The following is a 21,072-nucleotide window of genomic DNA, read 5'->3' on the forward strand; positions in this document are numbered from 1 at the left end:
ACTATCTTGTATAAACATTTCACTGTCTCTCTCCACTTCTTCTCCCCCACCCCAAAGCTAGGGAGTGAGATTGTTAGTGGTTCTCCACTTTTTCTTTGCACCTTACTAAATGGGAGGGTAATCCCCATCAGAGTGTAGGATGGCTATGATCCCCTGATGCCTGTTTTACTCATCCTAGTGGGTTATGAGCCTCAGAAGGTTTTCTTTACCCAATAAATCTGAGCTGGTTACATTTTATTTTTTAAATGGCATAGGCTCAAACTTGTTCTTTCACTGCCTAAAATGGTTAAACCCTGACTCGTTTATTGCGTGGGAGAAGGAGCTACCTGATAAGTGATTAATTTTAGGGGCTGTTCTGACTGAACAAGTGGTAGTGGACTTAATTAAGGTGAATCTGAAGCAGTATATCAGTCATCAAGGTTTTTAGTCTAGAGACAACTTCTGTAACTGATCCACCATTCCTGACTTATTACCAAATATAGTGAAATAAAGCTGAGGTTATCTGGAAATATAAATGAATGTAAAATGTCACAGTATATGTATGTCTGAAAACAAAGTCAAAAGAAACTGCAATAAAAGTTAACAGCTGATTTCACAGTGCAGCTGCTAAATAGAAGAACTGCAGAAGAAACAGTGGGCTCCTAGGAAGAGGTAGTAGGTTGCATAGTTTTAGGGCAGGGATTTTGCTCACAAGGAGTTAACTATACAACCTGCTGCCTTTCTTAGGGCTTTATTATTACAACAGGACCATTTTGGCTCAGTCTAAACTTCTGCAGCTTTGATATGTGAAGAAAAAACTGGTGTAAGCCAAACATATTTGATAAGTTTTAATGAAAGTAAGTGTGGCAGCAGCAGACTCATTCTGACAACCCATGTACAGTACTAACCTCAAGGTTGTAGCAGTATAGTGTTGCTTTTGAGGACAAACAGAACACACTATTTGCTCTTTTAGTAAAAGTGAGTGATGTAATATGGTAAGAGTCTCTCTCTCCTGCCTTTCAAGATTAGCTAAGATTTTCCAGCACTGAATGAGAGAGTTAAGGTATATTAATTCAGGTGACTTTTAATGATATTAGGAGTGAGGGATGTACCTCTTCTCAAAGTACTCAATGCTTATGAAAGTCTCAGGTTCCTAATGACAACTCAAATTTTCTATAAGATGAATAAAATCAAGCTTTAAAACTCTTTATCCATGATTAAACATCTAAAATGGTTTTCTTAAGGGAAGACTTGCAGCCAGCTTAAAAACAAATAATGTTGAATGAATCACAAGCAATGGAAGGAAGTATAGGGGTCCTTTCCTGTAGATGTGTGAAAGAACAAACTGTTCTGTGACTACACCATTGCAATATAAATGTATAGCAGAGTTACATACTTTTTTCAAGACTTCATGTTGGTCTAAATCTTGCAGGGGTGGAAAAGATGTCTCCTGCTATGTTACTTAGGGGTAGTTAGTATGTACTTCAGTACTTCACAGAGTATCATACATCTTCTGGATAAAACACCATGCCAGGAGATGTTGCACTGAACCACGCTATATTGACAGAATCAGGTTCAAGAATTGTTTCCTTCCTCTATTTTTTTGCATTAAAGCATGTATTGAGTATTTCCCATGAGCCTAATTGTACTTTGTTGCAAAGCCAATAAATTTCAAACTGTTGTATGACTCTTTATTTAGGGTAAGTGTTTCATAATGGAAAGTGAAGTTTACTTATTGAGATACTGCATTCTAAAGGCTATAATATAAATAGCTGTGGCATCACTGAAATTAGTGTATTTTAAAGGACTATTTTTATTCCACAATTGTACTATATGAAGTACAACTTAGGTATGATCTCTAGACGTTATGGTTAAACTTCAGTATATATGCTACGTGGTGGTAGCATTTTTATGGCTACCACACAGGCTTTTACTTGACCCCACAGCTGATGGTTTCTGAGTGAGGGGACCTAGCTTCATGGTGCTCATCAGCATCTCTTCTATTCAAAGGGGGGTGTTCCCTTTGAGCAATATACTGTGATAAGCTTTGTGAACACCTCTAGCTAAGAAACACCCACAACTGCAGCTAAAATGAAGGATTATTAAATGTTTCTCCATTTACAGGTTAAAGGAATATGCTCTTAAAATACTTGTTTCGTCACTTTCAGCTACCACACCTACGATGCTGATGTTGTCACAGGCCACATCTGTAAAGCCCCTGTTGCGGGAAAAATTGTGAACAGAACAAGTTAAATTGAAAGCCTTTTAACAGGGAGCTAGTTTTACAATTAATATGTTTAAACTTTAAAAACAATATTATTTTAATCTAGCAGCCCAAAGCACTTAGGTACCCTAAACTTTCAGAGTGTGGCAGGAGGAGAGCCTGAATATTGCCTTGGCAGTATGTTGCATAAGCTCTGCCTGGAGTTTAAACTCCATTACACTGCAGCTTCTCAAAACATAGATACTACTTACTGAAAAATAAAGGTGTGACTTTGACAGATGGTTTACAGCAGAAATTGACTTTACAAAAGAATACTATGCAAAATACAAGAACCACATGCTCAGTTCACTAGAAAATTTTTTACATATAAAAAGGCTTGAATGACTGAAGGTGATGTATCTTCCACAGCTGTTTGAACAGCAGGGTAATTTATTCCGAAAAAGGTCATTTTGGTTTGATATGGGGGGGGGGGGGGGGGTCACTGCTGCTGTCTTCAAAGAAAATCTGCCTCGTGTCGATTGCCAATGTCAGTTCAGCTGTCAATGTATTGAGTTATTCACATGTTTTTGTAAGTGGAAGAAAATTAATCATATAATAAACAAAGGCTTGATTTATATCACAACTTGCTAGGTTTATCTAGTTACCAATTGAGCTTTCTTACCTTGACCATCTGTGGGTTCCCCCTAGTAAGTAATAGCGACTTGTCAGTGAAGAGATTTTGTTTACTTTTTTCCATGTGTAAACACGGAGTGAGAGATCCAAAGATGATGTGACAACGTGAAAAGAATCCTTCCAATTTAAAATAAAATACTGTAGTTAAAGTACAGTAAAAAATGCAAAAAAAATTAGTACTAAACAGTTGAGGCACATACCACCCATATTGAAGTGATTGTATTGTTGTGATGCTGGAAAGCTTCTAATTGAGTCCCAAAAATTGAATATAGTTTCAAGTTTGATCCACATCCTAGAAGAATTGTTTCTGTTCCGTGCCCTTCCATGAGAATTGTTGTAGGCCAAGTGCTTTGTGGCAGTGTGAAACTTGCAATCTGTTGAGCTTTTATAAAGAAAATACAGTACTTGTAAACACACATACTTCAAAGATTACATTTCAACTCTAAAATCACTTCTATTACAATCTGCAGTATAAAGAGTTTAGATATATATATCTATAGCAATATATCTATTTTTAAAAAGAAACCCCTTCTCTGGTGCCCAGACAGCTTGGGCCTCCTTATTATGAGCATGATATCAATGTTCTTTTCCATGATCTACCTCTACCATCCCATGATAGGTCTCCCTCTCTTTGTGATAGAGCTACATAGTCAGGAGAAGCAGTTGAACAGGAGCCCTATTTTTACATAAGGGGCTGCAGGCTTTGTGTTTTCGATGAGGGTCCCTTGACTTTGGAAATCACTTTTAACCACTAGGGACTGTGTGTGTATATTTTAATTTAGCCTCTTATCCTTTTGCATTCTGCAAGGGATACGGGGGGGGGGGGGGGAACCTCTCTCTACTCCTTAAGTAACTTCTTGAGAACAAAGGGGGGCCTGCCACTATACCCCAATGGTCAGCTGGCTCTGTTGGAGCAGTGCTAGTGATTGTTTCCAGAGTTGAGTAGTCCTAGATATGTGTGTCGGTGTGCCCTAGCTGAGCTTGACTGCTGGGACAGTACATAGGGAAATTGTTGGCTTCAGTAAGGACACAAGCTATGCACAGCTTTACAGATCAATTTCGAACACCTCAAACTGCAACCAGAAGCCAGTTAGCATAGTTTCTGAAGAACAGCTGCAACAAATGCAACTTATTTTTTCCAGTCTCCTATAACAAGTAACAATGGATTTTACCCACATTTAAAAAAAATCTTGAGAGACCAAGTATAGAAAATTCCATCCCCACAATAAAATGTTTTGGAAAGAGTTTTGTATCCTGAACTATAATAGTAGACATTTGTGATTACTACTGAAAAAAACAAAACCACAAATGGAATAAAATTATTTCTCTGCTATGAAGTGTTTATAGGCAATAGTTATCAAAACATACCTAGAACTTCCGTTTTATATTTAGACTTTTTGACAGCTAGATCAAACACTGTGATGTTCCTTTGAACAGCCATGCGATCTTGGTGCATTACTGCTATTCTTGCTGGTGCTTTTGGTAACCAGCAGACAACAGCACAATTGTTGACAGGCATAGAACTAGATACGGGTGGTTCATCCACTGGGTTAATCAAGCAATCTGTATAAAACATCTGGTGTAGGGAAAAACAAAGACAAATATACTATTCAGTCTGCAGTGCCATCTATGAAAAAACCTTAAAGACTTCATAATTCTTGCTAAGGATTTTTTCCATAAAGAAAAGCTTTTTGCTAAATCAGATTTATTGAAGTTTATCTTTCGATGGTTTATTAAAAGTCATCACAGTCTTAATGAAAAATGTGAGTTTGATGCTTGTGAAAGTATGGGATAGGACCTGGCATAGCTGAGCCTTAGAGCTTGCCTCCATTTAGCAGGGGGTTGACAGCCAGTGATCGATCCACCAAGGGTCAATTTAGCGGGTCTAGTGAAAACCCGCTAAATCAACCACTGATCGCTCTCCCGTAGACTCCACTGGAACCAGAAGCGTAAGGTAAGTCGATGAGAGAGTTTCTCCCGTCGACCAAGTGCAGTGTAGACACCGCAATAAGTCAACCTAAGGTACGTTGACTCCAGCTACATTATTCACATAGCTGGAGTTGCGTAACTTAGGTCCATTTAGCCCAGTAGCGTAGAGCTGCCCATAGACTGAGCTGGATTGCTTACACAGCTCTGCCAGTGTATCTGAATGTTTAATGACAGCATTCTCTGCTATTCCATTCCACTTTCCTTTTGTCCAAGAGGCAGTTGTGCTAAAATGTGCATGTGGAAAGGGTGTAGGGGGTGTTGGATGCTAGCAGAGTACTGCCGAAAGTGGAACTTTCTGCACGAAGAAGGATCACAAATGACTTGTGGCTTGGTTTATTATTTTGTGAGGTGTTTCTAGTAAACTTTTCAGTGTCCATTCTAAAACATAATCTGATCTGTCAAGGGCGGTTGAAACTTTGTTGTTGCTCAAGTTATCTAATTTATGGTAGAATATCTCTTATACAAATACGAGTCTAGGGTGAATTCAAAGCTGGTTGGGAAACATTTTCTGCAAAAATGTATCCGGAATTGGGGCAAAAATGCCAAAACCTCAAATTTTCACAGAACTGAAATCCCACATTATTTTGTTTCAGAAACACTGAAACATGGTGTTTCCAAAATGAAATGTGCTCCCTAGGATCCCTGGCTGCCCATCTAGTAGGCTGCAGTGGAGATGGGGACCCCAGAAACCCTGACAGCTGCTAAGGAAAGTAATGATTGTCTCACTGCTGCCCATCACTGAATAACAGTTGTGAAATTGACCAGATTCTGGTCAAGTTACTCATCTTGTCAGTTTCACTCCTGCTATTTAGTGGTGGGCAGCAGTGAAACTGAAAATAATGGTCAGTTTGTCTGCATCTGCCAGAGTTCTTGGGTCCTCTATAGCCTACCTGGTGAACTGACTGGGAGTGTTGATTCACAAGCTCCTGTTACAGCCAGGGCTCTCAGAAGCTGGGCAATAGAGGGAAGTAACTGGCCTGGAAGATATAGGGTCCTGAATCCAGGGAAGTCCGCATAGGCAAGCTGGCAGAAAACCAGGCAGGAGTCCAATATAAATTTGTCAAAATCTACCCCTCTCCAAAAACACCATTTAGGTTTTGACAAATGAACAAATTCCGATGAAAAAAGTGTCTTGTTGGAATTTAACTGAACCTATCCGTTAGCAAGGAAATTCAGTTGTAAGATTTCTCATTCTGTAAAGATCAAGAGCTTGACAGTAACCCCACTAGGTGCGTCAGATGCCCAATACTGAGAACAAGTTATTTGTTTACTCTTCCAGCAAAGGTTCTACAGTATTTTTATTTTTCTAATTTTCACATTAGTTATTAGCAGATATGGAAAATTGCTACATAGGCTCTAATTGCACCACAAAAAATATAATGCAACATTTTAGATATTCAAATTCAGCCTGTTGCATTACAAGCAGAGTGTTTTGTAACAGAGAAAGGTGCATTATAAATTATGTGTAATGCCATTAAGATTTATGGGATAAAATACATTGAGCACTTCGTTCAGGAAGGGCAAATTCTTTATGTGAATTAGGAAAATATTCTAACAAAGGAAGAATAAATATTTTCCTACTTTGAGATAGAGATTGTTCTAGTGTATATAAATGCTGCTGAGTCCATTAGTCAGTAAGATATGCCAATAGATCCAAGAGGAAGGCAAGACACTATATTAAAACGTTGTAGAGACCCTATATTTAAATGCAGCTCCCAATTTTATGTGAAGCATAATGTACCTTTGGAAATGTATTTGCATTCTCAGTAGATCCAGCAACTAGCCATTGCTTGTCCGGTGAACAAAGTAATAAATCAATGCTAGAGTTTTGAAATGCTGCAATACATGAAACCTGATTTAGATTAGGAACTTCTAACGTATAGATAGCACCTCCTGCAGTAGCCACCTACAATAAAGAAAAGATGAGTAAGAAACATGGTTACATCCCAGCTTCTGTAAAAAAAGAATTTATATGAATCTGAAGGTTTCGTGCTCATGACATCAAGCATTTTTGTCTCATTTGAATTTAAACTTCGAGTGGTACTATCAGCACCAGGCTTGAAGACTAAAGTGTATCTTACATCAAGATGTGCATAGCACAGAATCCCCCACATAGTCCGTTCAAAAGAAAAGGAAACTTCCTACTGAGGCTTTTAAAAAGAAAAAGCAGAGTCCATTTTTAGGGGTCATCACAGATGGTTTCCCGATGCTCTTACAGCAGTTGGCATACAGGATGAACCACCTCCTTATATGTGGTGAATCAGACACCTTCTATGTATTGTGTATCAGGAGCAGCAGAAGCAAAAGGCAGTGGAGAGAGATTTCCTAATGATTCAACGTCTTTGATTCCAGTCTCTGAAGTGGGAATTCAATTCTCCGCCAGTCCATCAAGTGCTACTGCAGTAGCACAATGCCACTATGCTGTAATTTTGAACTGCTATAATATACATTCTGTCCTCTTAACCCTGTTCCCAGCAGTTATGAGGAATACAGGAATGTGCGGTACTCATCCCCTCGCTAGCAGCACTAACTCCACAGAGGGCTGAAACAGTCACTTCCCAAATAAACCCCACAGACACAACTATAATTAAAGCCTTTTTCTATTCCTATCCAAAATAAGCTCAAATTCTATTGTCCTGCTCTGGCATACTTCCACACCACACATGCCTGTACTTGTTCCATTGTAATAGCAAGGCAGAAAATGTACATTACAACCATTTGTGTAAGCACTTAGTATGTGGCATTTTCCTGTGTTCTAGATACTTTGTTCCAAAAAGATGTAGACAAACTCAGGGGAGTCCAAGGAAGAGGGCTTGGAGGAAAGATTAGAAGAACTAAATATAACGTGGATAAGGAGCGACTCGAAGGGGATATGATGGTCTCCAAAGTGTATAAACACAAGGGAGCACGACTGTGCTATAATCAACAGAAAAAGAATGAAGTTAGTAAAATAATAAATTTGAAGCTAAATATCAGAACTCCAGGCTGTGAGAACTAAAGCCCTTGGTAGAGACACATCTACACAGTCTAGTGGTTAAAGTTCCATCCCTGAAGACTTTTGAAATGAGACTGGATGAAGCACTAGATCATAGATCATCCAGTACAGAATAATTAATTCTTTACAGACTGTCCTAGGATGAAATCCTGGCCTCAGTGAAGTTAATTGAAGTTTTGCCATTGATTCCAATAGGGCTGAGATTTTACCTGAAGTCTCTTTCAATAAATTTTATGCACCTTTAATTCCTATCTCCCAGTGCTTAAAATGCACCATATCAGAAGCGTATTCCTCATTATTTTAAGTGAGCACATATCTAGGTGTAGCTGATCTTGTTAGATAAGTGGTCATTAATTTACAGTCACCTTGGTTTACTTACAGTTAGGAAGGGCTTATTGTTCACTGAGTAGGTAACCAGACTGGATGAGGACGACGATGTAGAGAATGCAGCAAGCTCTTCCCCAGTTTCTCCATGCCAGACTTTAATGGTTCCAAAGGCGTCTGTGCTGATTGCTAGTTTGTACTGTGGGATAGTAATAACCTTTACAAATGGCACTTCCTGGGAGGGACTTGACCATATCTGTGTACCCTGAACAAAAATATGCAGTTAGAGGCCAGCTTATGGGCATTTTAAATAGATTTAAATTGTTATCAATAATGCATCCCCTTTTTCCCAGTTGCTTGTTTTCATATGTATATACCATTGAAGATATTACCTATTTCAATAACCTTTTCCTTGGTATTTTCCAGTCTGTGTGTTGAAATAGTTTTCCTTTAACAAGATAGCCATTATTTTCTCCTTGTTGGAACTCTCTTCCCCCACTGGATTCTACTAATGACTCAGCTTACTCCATTGTATTTCAAAAATCCTAAATTGCAGCCAAGAAGCTGTTTCCAAAGATGACATCATTTTAAATAACCTGATGTTTCCTTTGCACCACAAATCTCACTTGTTCTCCCCACACCCAATGACTGCAGACCACAGGACTGGAAAATTCCACTCCTTCACCCCCACTTGATAGCAAGAATCTGCAATAGTTTCTAAATCTTCCTTCTCCCCTTTTCTCTTTTACTGTCCCTACCATCTTTAGGGTACCATCACAAACTGGTCTGCATTGAGAATTAAAAGCACATTTTAGAGCCACATGTACATGCAGGCAGACTACACAGCAACATTTGCTACCTTGCTATGCAGATTCATCTCAGTTTGGACCCTTTGGTACTCAAGTCCCGGGTCTCTCCTGAGCAGGAACTGCCAATAGCATTTCACTCTGCCAAAATGGATGGTGGTTTCTGAAGTGGTCTAATGATCACAAGAATTAAATTGAGACCAAGCACACTTCCACAAGTCATCTTTGCAAGAATTGATTCTAATGGCCCAGTTCACCTTTGGCATAATTCTGTTCAGGTCAACTGATACAAGCGGAGGTGCACCTGCTTGCTTCCATGGGTCAAGTTCTATCCTGTTGTAACTGACACAGAAATCCTGGGCTGAACTCAACAGTAACAAACAGTGTTGTAAATTAGTCAGAAAATGGGTGTGCATGTCAGATGACTGATGTTATTGGTCACGGTCCATCGATTTACCATTTAATAGGCATGCAAATTGTAGGTGTGTAACAGTGCATGCCAAAGGTTTGTAGGGGGGAAATACTACCAATACTGGCATCAGCTAACTTAAAAGTTTGCCATATTATTGCACTCATTTCCCCAGCCATGTTTACAAGGGTCTGTCTCTCATAGTTGATCTTGAATGCTTTACATTTGGCCAGTTAAACGACACTGGTTCAATTTAAGGTGTATTTTCTAACTGTACATGATAATGTGCAGTCCTGGAGTACCTTAATTTTACCATTTTAAATTTTGATTGCATTTAACAAATCTAGTTTCTCTAAAAGTAATATTCCCCAATAGCTGTTTTCAGGGGCACCAACCTAAAGCCTATTCAGTGACTACCTTAAAAAAAAAAAAAAAATCAACACATACGGCACTTTAATCTTATTGCAAAATTTCACATGAACCTTTAGGCAAGACTGTCAGGCTAAACATTGTGTAGTCTGTCCCCCCCTCCCACCCCCAACCCCCCAGACAAAGCAACTACAGCAAATACTTTTGCTCTTAGAAATGCTGATCTAAGATCTAATTCAAATGAAGCCAATGGAGCTTTGATGCATGAAGAACCTTCACAGTAATAGGACAGAATACTAGAAATATGAATTGCTTGCATACTCTGCCAGATCTCTTTGTTCCTCTCAAATGTGGACAGAGAAGTCAGGGAAGAAAAGTCTGATCTCATTAATATACCATGGTTTTTGTGCTGTGATTTGAATTAGATATTGAACATTATGGATGGACCACAAGCCTGCATCTCTAGTCAGAATTCAAGGCTGGAAGGAACCATCCAACACCCACATGCTAAACCCCACAATCAAAATGAGACGAAAGGACTAGCCTATTCTGTGCCACAGGCAGAGAATAGGAGGGCCCAACTTGCACCAGTGCCCGAGGCCCCCACAATGGCAGGGAAATGTCAGACACTCCTAAAAACAAATTGTTTGCTCCTACAACTCCTATTGGGAGAGTGTTCGAGAACCTCTTTCCTCTGATGGTTAGAAGCCTTCTAAATTTCAGCCTGAATTTGTTCATGGACAGTTTACATTCATTTGCTGTTGTGCCAACATTGTCCTTTATCTTAAATAGCTCTTTGCCTCCCTGGTATTTACCCCTCCTCCCCCAACATATTTATAGACAATAATCTTATCCCTTCTCAGACTTTTGCTAGCCTAAATAAGCCAAGCTCTTCCAGTCTCCTGTCAGAAAATACGCCCTCCATTCCCCACTCATCCTGTTTCCTGAATGTGGGTGACCACAATTGTATCCAGTATTCCAAGCGAGGTGTTACTAGTGCTTTGCACAATGGCATCATTGTTTCTCTGTCTCTACTGGAAATGCCTCTCCTAATACATCCTAGGATCGCATTTGCCTTTTTCACAGCCACATTAAATTGATGACTCAGTTATCCTGTTCTTGACCCTCTCCTCCTCTGTCGCTTCCAACTGATGGACTCCACAAGAGTACCCGGGGTGTTAATCTTTTGTGATCAAGACTGGCACTACTGCTAAAAAGGGCTTTAAACTAGGAGATGAGGTTGCAAGAGGCTCATGAAGTCTCCAGTGTATTGAAGCCAGGCATGGAGCAGGAAAATCAGCTAACAGAAGATATAGTAAGGGATAAGGGAACACCACAAGCTAGAAAACTGGGGGAGGTCTGAGGGAAACAACTGAAGTGCTTGTACACAAATGCAAGGAATCTGGGAAACAGAATGGAGGAACTGGTACTACTGGTTCAGGAGGTTAAACCAGCAATAGGGATTATAGAAATGTGGTGGGAAAGCACTCATGGCTGGAATAGAGGTATTGAAGTTATGTACTGTTTAAGAGAGAGAAGAATAAAGGTAAAGATGGTGGGGTAGCATTGTACATCAACCAAGCTGTAAACTTAAAGAAGTGATAGTACAGACAAAATCTGCTTGGGTCAAAATCACATTGGGAAAGGGTTGCAAAAGGAGATTCTCCTGGGATAGTATTAGGGGTCTGCTATAGACTCGAAGAGTCAGACTCTGTTATGGATAGCAATCACTTCAGTATTATTAGAGAAATACTTTGCGGACTTGTGTCATAATGGGAAACTTTGAACTTCCTTGATATAGATTGTAGAATAAATACTACTGATAATAAATACTACTAATAATACTTGTAAGGCCCAGTTATTCCTGGATGTGATAGATGACAGTTGTCTTCATCAAATAGTCACTGAACCAACAAGAGGTGATGCAATTTTAGACTTAATTTTGTTAAGTAGCGAGACATCACAGAAGAGCAGGTCATAGGAAATAATCTTGGATTAAGTGATCACAAATTGATTCACTTTAAATTAAATGAAGGACAACCCAAACCATGTCATCAACTCTGTTTTTTTATTTCCAAAGGGCAGACTTTGGGAAAGTAAGGAAATTACTTTAAGTCAGTTGGAGTGAAGAGCTCAAGGACTTAAATCCGAAAGAGGCTTGAAATTTCTTCGAATCAACTATACAAAAACAATCTGTATTTTGAAAAACTTGTAGGGAAAGGTTCCAGACCCCCGCTAGATGAATAGCCACCTCAGAAAAGGTTCATAGGAGGAAGCAGAGAGCTTATAGGGAACGGGAAAAGGGGCTTATCAGCAAACAAAGCTATATTGTAAAAGTTAGAAAAATGTAGGAATAAAGTGAGAATTGCTAAAAGTCAAGCTGAATTAGCTCTTGCCAAGGAAATTAAATAATAGGGTTTTTTTTTTTTATGTAAATAATAAGGAAGGATGAGGTTGGGCCACTATGCAGTGCGAGTGGCAAAGAGATTTAAGATCTAGGTATGGCCCCAAAACTAAAACTAGTGGGTGTTCTCTTCTGAACATTAAAAAATGCCACGATTTCCCCCTGCATAACATTAGAGAGATGACACTAGGAACAAAAACTGGGTTATCTGTAGTCCCCCTTCCTTATTTACATATTAGCCATCTTATGGCATCTGTTTTTTTGGAATAGTTCACTCAGTTTGAATTGAAAAGCCTGGGCAATGTTTGACCTGTATTTTAACTATTACCTTCTGATGATTTACAGCTATTCTAGAACAACAAATTGTTTAAGAGGAGTTGGATACATAATTGTTTTTTAAATGATGGTATCACTATTCTTGATTGTGACACTGGACTTGTAAAGGAGTGTGCATCTCACCTCTTGGACCTGCCATGCTCGGATAGTGCCATCAGTAGATGCAGTGCAAACCACAGACCTCAGCTTTCCAGCGCCAAACACATGCTCGTTGTCTGAGAGATAAGCCAGACCAACTATTTTACCTACAATAATAAAATACAACAAAAATATCAGTATGACCGTCAACTAATTTCATGCCCACCAGGAACAGTAAGGCCCCTATCCAGCAAAGTATTAAATAGGAGACTAATGGCATTAAGCAGAATGGGGATGCAAATCTGGGGAGGTCTGGATTGCTTCCTGGCACGTTATCATTCTGCACTTTCAAACACGGCCTAGTAGTTTGTTCCTAATATTCAGAGGAACGGTAGATACAGTGTTCCATTTTTCATGAGTGTGATGACTCACTTATTAGTGTAGTCCATGCTGTTATCCAAAACCTGTTCAGTCAAAATAAAAAAAAACTTTTCATGCAACAACAACAAAAGCGTCTGCAGAAGAGAAAATAAATCACATAAATTATTCCCGATGCTGACGAGGTGATTAAACAATATTTATTTCAGCAAATAACTCTTCAGAATAATACCTGGGTAGCAATAAAATGCCTTAGTTAAAACTGTTAACCCTTTGCTTGACAATTTACTGTTTGAAAATATGATGTATTCCAAGACTTGCATTCTAGTTGGTTTTATAATATGATGCCTTCATGGCTTGAGTTAGCATGAAATTAAAGGGTAAATTGCACTATCTGAAGGGAATATAATAAATTAGATTCAACTTTTATTTCTATGTGGAATCCAGAGTCCAGTCTTATTTTTATGTGTGGGTGCTATTTAATTTGGACTTCACTGAAGGTGACATGCAACTCAGAGGATATAGGGCCAGATTTTTAAAAGGTATGTGTGTGTCTAAAGATAAAGATAGGCACCTAACTCCCTTTAAAAATCTGGCCATAGTTATCAGTGAAGAGAGAATTTATTTAAGCAGCATGGAATAACAGATGAAATTTTTATTTGGTTTTATGTCACTGTCTTTGAAGATGACATTTTCTGCAAAATGTTATGGGATGAAGCTAGTAATTTTAAAACATTCAGGCTCTGTTCTCCCGAGAATGTGCACACCCCATCATACCTTACAGCCAATTTTTCCAAGGTGCTTCAACTGAATCTGAAGATTTTCCTCATGGTTTATACCAGTAAAACTTTCCAGCTTTTGGATTTGTGGGATTTGCATGTAAAAAAATGCATGTCAAACTGGGAACAACAATTTTTCAGGCTGCTAAAGTCTTTATTGCTAATGTATAAAGCATTTGTCTGCCTAGATCCCATGAGGGGTTGGATCCATTTGTACAAAACACCTTACAACAACAGAAGTAACCATTCTTTTTACTGTTTTCTCACATACCTTTATGCCCCCTCATGGACCTACATATATAATCAGCTGATGGCCGGCCTGATGCCATTTCATGCTCAAGTTTGGAGCGGTGGAGATAGTACTGTTTCCATGTCTGCATACCCGGAGTCAGGTTGGAAATATTGCAAAAGGTCCAACGATCTAGGCACATCCTTCTATAAAACATAAAGGTGACACTATTCAGTTAAAAGTAGGGGATGGTCATTCTGCAACACTTTTCCTTAACGATTCACATTTGCTGGATGTCACTAGCTAGGTACATGCAAATATTTGTCATGGATAAAAGCATGATTTTGTTATTTACTTGGGGAATTTAAGATGCGGCAATGGAGAAAGGGAATTCTTCCCCAGTCACAAAACAAGACCCTGCAGTTACCATCATGAAATATGAAGAGATGGAAACAAGGAAATGCCATCATGGATTGAAAGTACAAACATCGATTTATCTGCCTCCACTATTTTGCTCACTGCAACATGCTGAAAATGTTTTGTTTTTTTTTTTTAAAAAAAAGCCTGGTTGCATATAATGCATTGGAGAAAACATTCTAGAACTGTTTGAGTGAAAGTGTAACTTCCTGAAGTACGGACAGTCAGTGAGAGACTTACAGCAATCCCCAGAGTGGGTGTGATTCAGCAGCACTTGAGTCTGTGTGCTTTTCCACTGACTTTATTAGGCAGAAGATCAGGCCCAGAATGCACAATTTCTGCTCCCTATAAAGGCACTTGTGGAAAGATGTGACTGAGAACCAGTTTTTCCTCTAAGATGTACCCAACCTCTACAAGGGAGTGCCGGACCTTTGGAGAGTCTGACTGTACAAAAACAAGGTTTGTAAGCTCAAAATATGGTCACCTAAAATGAAAATGTCCCTGTGATAGTAAACACGCTCCCAGCCAACAGTGGTAAACTCTCCCGGAACCTGAACTGATCTGTTCTTTCCTAATTCTGGAATTTATTAATTTATTTGTAAATAATTTAAAAGAAAACATGCTAATGAAAGGTGCCAGCCTGTAGACCAAAGGCCTGTATTTGTCTGCTGAATAGATACAGCCCACTTGGTGGCAGCAGAAGCTTCCCCACTAGGGTGACCAGATGTCTTGATATTATAGGGGGACAGTCCCGATATTCAGGGCTTTTTCTTATATAGGTGCCTATTACCCCCCATCCCTGTCTCGATTTTTCACACTTGCTATCTGGTCACCCTATTCCCTACCCTGCCCTGTCAATGTACTTAGAAGGAAAATCTCTATAAGAGTTAGAAGATAGCAGTGAGGCCATAGGCTCACACAGATGCCAATTAAGTTATAAGTTAACTGTGTTGCTGCTGGGGTAACAGATGGGTCTGCCTTATTCGTTACTGTATTTTTAAAAGATTATCCAGGGTGTCCAAAGCACTGGAGGGGTGCTCTTATTGCAGAGCAGTAACAAAGTTATTAAAATAAGGTGGTATTTGTATGACGTGGCTATAGTTTCATATCAGCCAAAGGGAATGGATTCCAAACACTATGGTGGTTGAAAAACAGTGTGCGCACACATATACATGCCTTACAATCAAGCCTGGGAGCCTTTTGTCCACCATGTTGTATGCTCTTCAACTTTATGTAGTTTAAATTCTTGGGTCACAAGTATTTCCAGGTTTCTCATTCTGTGTATGCCCCAAGAGAGACTGGGTTCTTTCAGTCCCCATCAGAGTCAGTGAGGGGTGAGGGCACCCAAGTTGATGTTCAGCACCTTGCAGGACTGGTCTGTTTGAACTTGGTAGCCATGAAGCCCCTGAAAGGGCCCACCCACAGGAACACTAAATGACCACCTTCTTAGGAAAGGAGGTGCCAAAATGGGAACCAAAGGCTACTAAAAAAGGCAAAGCAAAAGTACCGGGCAGGTGGCTATAAAAGAACGCCAATGCGGGACACTGAGCAGGGAACCCCAGGCAGTGCCCACGCTACCCCAAAAAGATCACCTTGCAGCTTGTCAGCTATTACAATACCCAGACTGGACCCCTTGAAACACTAAAAGGGGCACTCACCTCCATAGGGAAGTTGTGCCTGCGGCTTCGTTCCATGCCTATTACAAAGGGAAGGGAGAAAGACGAGACATTTTAGAATGAAGGAAGCTGAGTTTCAGACTTTTCAGTGTTACTGTGACTGACAGAAAAGACAAGATAACACCAGTCACTGGAGAGGGAAGGGGTCCAGGAAATCTTTCTAGGTCTGCCGTGCACCCTCATTTCTTTGAATCACTCTAAGTTTACATTTTGTTTGAATGTTTAGCACAACACAGTAAGGGGGAATTTTCAAATCAATTAATTGGTTATAGTTTTACATTGATTTTTATAGGAATTATACAGTTAAAATCATGAACAAAGTTTTGTAAATTTGGACATATGTATAGGGACTGGCCTAGCAAGCTTTTTAGTTAAGTAGTTCAGGCTTAATCCCAAAATTTGAAAATAATCATTGTGACGTGAAAGATCAATAAAGATCTAAGCTTCAAACACCCAAATAACTTGCTACTAGTAGAAATAACATCAAATGGAGAGTAAAAACTCATTTTTACAAGATCCAATAAGCTGAATGTATGTGATCAGATATAGATAGTGTATAGATCTTAAAGGATTGTTAACAGTTCAGTTTATACCACCCACTGCACATTTAGTGTAGGATATTAAAGCCATACAGAACACAGTAATATGGAGTATACTACTGATTCAGAAATGTGCTAGATAACTATTCAAGATTGTATTTTGTTGACATTTCCTTCAGTGTTTGTGTACACACGCTTTATCTGTATGTCTGTTTACTTCGCCATACTAAAAGCTATATAACTATTTAAAGAGTGCCATCCTGCACCATCTAGGTATTTAAGGTAGCACAGTAAAAGCAATCTAAAACAGAAAAGCAGGTTAATATTGTAACATTAAAATGGGTTATTGCCACCTGCAGATGAAAAGAACAGACCGAGGACCTGTGACACAAGGATAAAAATAGAGGAAAAGAGGTTATAAATATGGGGCCAACAGTGGCCATAATAAACACATGCCTTCGGGGAAAAACCAAACCAACTCACCCACCCTTATATATTGTTTAAAGAGTATTCCACACCCTGGGGCCAACCAAAGCAAAGTCTTGATCTCTTGCCAACCTAAAACATGGCAACTGGATTCTCAAAAGATGAGTGACATCTCAACATTGGTACCTGTCAGGTTCCTCCAGGAGGCCTCAAATATATAAAGGAAAGTGCCAATTTGATATATCAGGTTTAAAAGGTATGCAGGATGGGTCTAATGCAATCCTGGCTGCTCATACCAGCAAGCACATGCACAGCTGCACTCTGAACACACTGCAAGTGACAAACATTCATTTGGAAAGAGCATTTCCCAACAGCAGGATGGACTACACACTGCAGCTGGATTCCTGACAGCAGAGAAGTTGAAACGTCAAGCTGATATTTTTCATTGTTGTTCTCTCCCCATGCTCCCAGTTCCGTCTAGGATGGGTTTACTCAAGACTTTGTACTCAGTGTGCTTGTTCTGAACTGGCTCAAATAAAATAATCTCCTGAACTTTGCTTCAGTGGTTTGCCAACCAACTGCCATCTGTGTAAAAGCAATTTTTAGAAATTGTTTGCAAAATAAGCACTGCATTATAATAAATAATGCTACTAATAATTTGCATTTTATAGAATCTTCCAGCGAGAGATCATAAAGTGCTTTACTTTTATTAATGAATTTAGCCTCACTACTCTCCGGTGAGGTAGTAAAGTCTGAGTTCCATATATTAAATGGGGAACTCAGCGCACAGTTAAGCAATTTATTGAAAGTTAGACAGGAGTTTTATGCATAGCAAGGCAAACAGCCCAAATTGTTTAGCTCCCAGTGCTGTCCTTTACCTGGTAGGTATTGCTTCCTCTCTATTCCAGTGGAGAGGATCAGTCTTTTGGTTACAGTTATCACTGATAAACCATTACTGCAGATCACATGGGATGGGCAGAGCTTTGCGTCAAGTGTGAAATAAAACAGACAAGCTTTCTCACCTGGTCTAGCTGCTTTGAGTCATTCTGGAGAATCCAAAGGGGATCCCCAACTGGCATACAGCTGCTGTAATGGCTGTACACCCAATCCCAAACTTGGTCCCTGCTGTGCTCACTAGCAGGAGCACCTGACATTGTGTGTCACTATGAACGAGTCCCTATTTTCCTCCTCAAGATTTGCTCATCCCCACAGAGTAGGAGCAGGCATGGGGGCTAGACAGGAGCCTATGTGCCTCCACATTGCAGAAACAAGATGGTGTTTGCTAGGGGAGGTTAAGAGATCCTGCAGCAGCTTCTGTTGCTGCCCTCCATTTTTTATCCTCCTCTGCCTCATTCTCTGCCCTGACCCTCCCACCTCTCTGGCGACAGCTGCTTCCCCCATGATGGCTTGGATGCAGCATAGGGAGTATGGAGAGTTTGGATGCGATAGCATGCTATACGCAATTCTTCTGCCATGGCAGCCAGACAGAGACTAGAGAAGAGAAAACCTGCAGGCTCATGGGGGTCTGATCTCAGAGAGGCTGGGGCTGCAGCCCTGAGCATGGATCAGAGTGGGGTGATGATGGAGGTGAAAGAAAGGCTGGCTCAAGGGAGAGGCTCATTGCCAGTGGTCATGAAGGGTGGGAAGGGAACGCTTATGTGCAGTGATGATGGTTGTCTCCAGACTTGTGTGTGCTCCTCCAGCCCGCAAGTGCTGGAACTACTGGTGGGGAGGGGAGGGTGCTGCTGCACCCCCTGGCTTTAAGTGATTTCCATTATATATAGGTTTCAGAGTAGCAGCCGTGTTAGTCTGTATCTGCAAAAAGAAAAGGAGTACTTGTGGCACCTTAGAGACTTTAATTTATTTGAGCATAAGCTTTCATGAACTACAGCTCACTTCATTGGATGCCCGATGAAGTGAGCTGTAGCTCACGAAAACTTTATGCTCAAATAAATTTGTTAAGTCTCTAGGGTGCCACAAGTACTTCTTTTATTATATACAGGGTTTACAGTTTGGTTCAATGACAGCACCCCTGCTCCAGCCTGTGTCAATTTCACAGCTCAGACAGCTGGTGCCGGTGGCTGCTCTGCTAGGGTTTCTAAACGTCAGGGCAAAACAAACACCTCCCAGGGCCACGCAGGTACTTTATTTGTGAAACAGGCTCCCCTACTGCTCTGCAGGGTGTGCTCAGGTGCAGTGGCAGGGAACTCGGGGGGAGGAGAGAGAGAGAACAGGAACCACTGCATCCGATGAAGTGAGCTGTAGCTCAGGAAAGCTTATGCTCATATAATTTGGTTAGTCTCTAAGGTGCCACAAGTCCTCCTGTTCTTTTTGCGAATACAGACTAACACGGCTGCTACTCTGAAGCAGGAACCAGTGTTATTTTGGTGGGAAAAGGCATCCCCGGGAGTAGGAAGAAGCGCTAAGGCAGCTCTGGTGGGCCCGGGAGCTCTAGGAAATGGGCTTGCAAAGGCCCTTTCATTCCTCCAGCGCCAGGGCTCGCCCAGCCTGCTGCAGCGTGTCTGGGGAAAGAGAGAAGCCCCCACCCCAGGGGCACGGGCCGTGCAGCGGCCCCCAGGGCTGGGCTGACGCCACCCGTGTCCTGCCAACGGGGTGCGACCGACACGAGCCCGCGTCTCCCTGCGCTACACGCGCGGCTGCGGGCGCTGGAGCAGAGCCGAGGTGACCCCCGCCGCGGGTGCGGCCAGCCCCAGCTGGGTACCTGGTTCACCCGCGCGGCGCGGAGCAGATCCGGTGCCTCCAGGTAGGAGAAGACGTGGACGAGGCAGTCCAGCGTGAGCAGCTCGCTGCCCATCTCCAGCCCGCACCCCCGCCGCGCCGGGGAGCGCCTGGCCGCTTCCACGCCTGGGCCTCACCTCTCTCGGCTTCCGGACCAAGCGTCCTGCTTCAGCTACAGCGGCTGCTCCGGGGCGGAGCTAGCGCGCCCGGCGATCTGCTGGCTGCGCTGATTACACCGGCACCGCCCCTTGCCCCAGGCACAGCGCGCCTGGCCCCTGCCAGCCAAAATACTTCATGGGCGCGGCCAGCTAGTTGCACGAGGGCTGCTAAAGTGTAACGCAGCGCTCCGGGCGCGGGAATAATCTGCTCAGGACAGGATTAAATACTTTGTTTGAGGCTTGTCCTCTGTGCCCATTTGTAATCCTCTTTCGAAGCCCCAAGCCCCCTTCTCTCCTTTATTCCCTTCAACCTGTGTCAAGGCCCCATCCTCTCATCCCTACCTGTGAGAGCAGAGTGGGCCACCCAGTGTTGAGATGCAGCTACTTCTAGGGTGGCACATGGTAGCTTGACTACCATACAATAACATCACATCTCTACTTAGGGCAGGCAGTGAAGGTGAATCCTTGATCCGGCTGAAATGGCAGGGGGACTATCCATAGCCTGAATGCAGTTACCTGAGTTGAAATAGGACAAAGATTAAAGACACCTTCGCACTCTTACTGAAAGTGCCATGGAACAATTAATGACCATCCGTGGTCATGACCTTGGTGTTGTCTCATCCAAAAACACCAGAGAAGCATTCTTTCCTCTAGAGGAGGGACCATGACATATGATGGGAGCCAAGCAAGAAGACTTAGGGTAGCTAGTGGAAGGGGAAGGCTAAAAGCCTGGGGGCAAAGTTTCTGTGGGTTTAGGTTTTAGTTTTGCTTTAATGCTTTTCTACAAGTTTTACTGTGATCTACAGCTATACTGAGTGAAAGAAGAAAGTGAGCCTGATGGAAACCTGGAGAGCTTCCTTAGCTCTCGTCCCCTAACACCTCTACTCTACTTGCACTACATTGTTGACATCTTCATCATCTGGACCCATGGAAAAGAAGCCCTTGAGGAATTCCACCATCATTTCAACAATTTTCATCCCACCATCAACCTCAGCCGAGACCAATCCACACAAGCGGTCCATTTCCTGGACACTACTGTGCAAATAAGTGATGGTCACATAAACACCACCTACACCGGAAAACTACTGACCACTATGCTTACCTACATGCCTCCAGCTTCCATCCAGGACACACCACACAATCCAT

General features: G+C 41.4%; 1 protein-coding gene and 1 long non-coding RNA gene across 3 annotated transcripts in view; one reads left to right on the forward strand and one right to left on the reverse strand.

The window, feature by feature from the left end:
* Positions 1 to 17,586, forward strand: part of LOC144267849 (uncharacterized) — a 30,114-nt gene extending 12,528 nt beyond the window's left edge. For both annotated transcript variants that reach the window (XR_013346681.1, XR_013346682.1), the window contains one exon: positions 12,517 to 17,586. This is a non-coding gene — a long non-coding RNA (uncharacterized LOC144267849). The remainder of the gene's footprint in view (positions 1 to 12,516) is intronic.
* The window catches only part of FBXW12 (F-box and WD repeat domain containing 12), a 28,003-nt gene extending 8,104 nt beyond the window's left edge, over positions 1 to 19,899 (reverse strand). Inside the window, 9 exon segments of the mRNA XM_077822204.1 lie at positions 2,865 to 2,992; positions 3,076 to 3,257; positions 4,244 to 4,451; positions 6,606 to 6,770; positions 8,239 to 8,448; positions 12,631 to 12,752; positions 14,014 to 14,177; positions 16,047 to 16,084; positions 19,752 to 19,899. Coding sequence (XP_077678330.1) covers positions 2,865 to 2,992; positions 3,076 to 3,257; positions 4,244 to 4,451; positions 6,606 to 6,770; positions 8,239 to 8,448; positions 12,631 to 12,752; positions 14,014 to 14,177; positions 16,047 to 16,084; positions 19,752 to 19,844 — 1,310 coding nt within the window. The 5' untranslated portion in view covers positions 19,845 to 19,899.
* Between the last annotated feature and the right edge of the window lie 1,173 nt (positions 19,900 to 21,072).

Source organism: Eretmochelys imbricata, chromosome 7 (genome assembly GCF_965152235.1).
Source record: "Eretmochelys imbricata isolate rEreImb1 chromosome 7, rEreImb1.hap1, whole genome shotgun sequence".
Lineage (NCBI taxonomy): Eukaryota > Metazoa > Chordata > Testudines > Cheloniidae > Eretmochelys > Eretmochelys imbricata.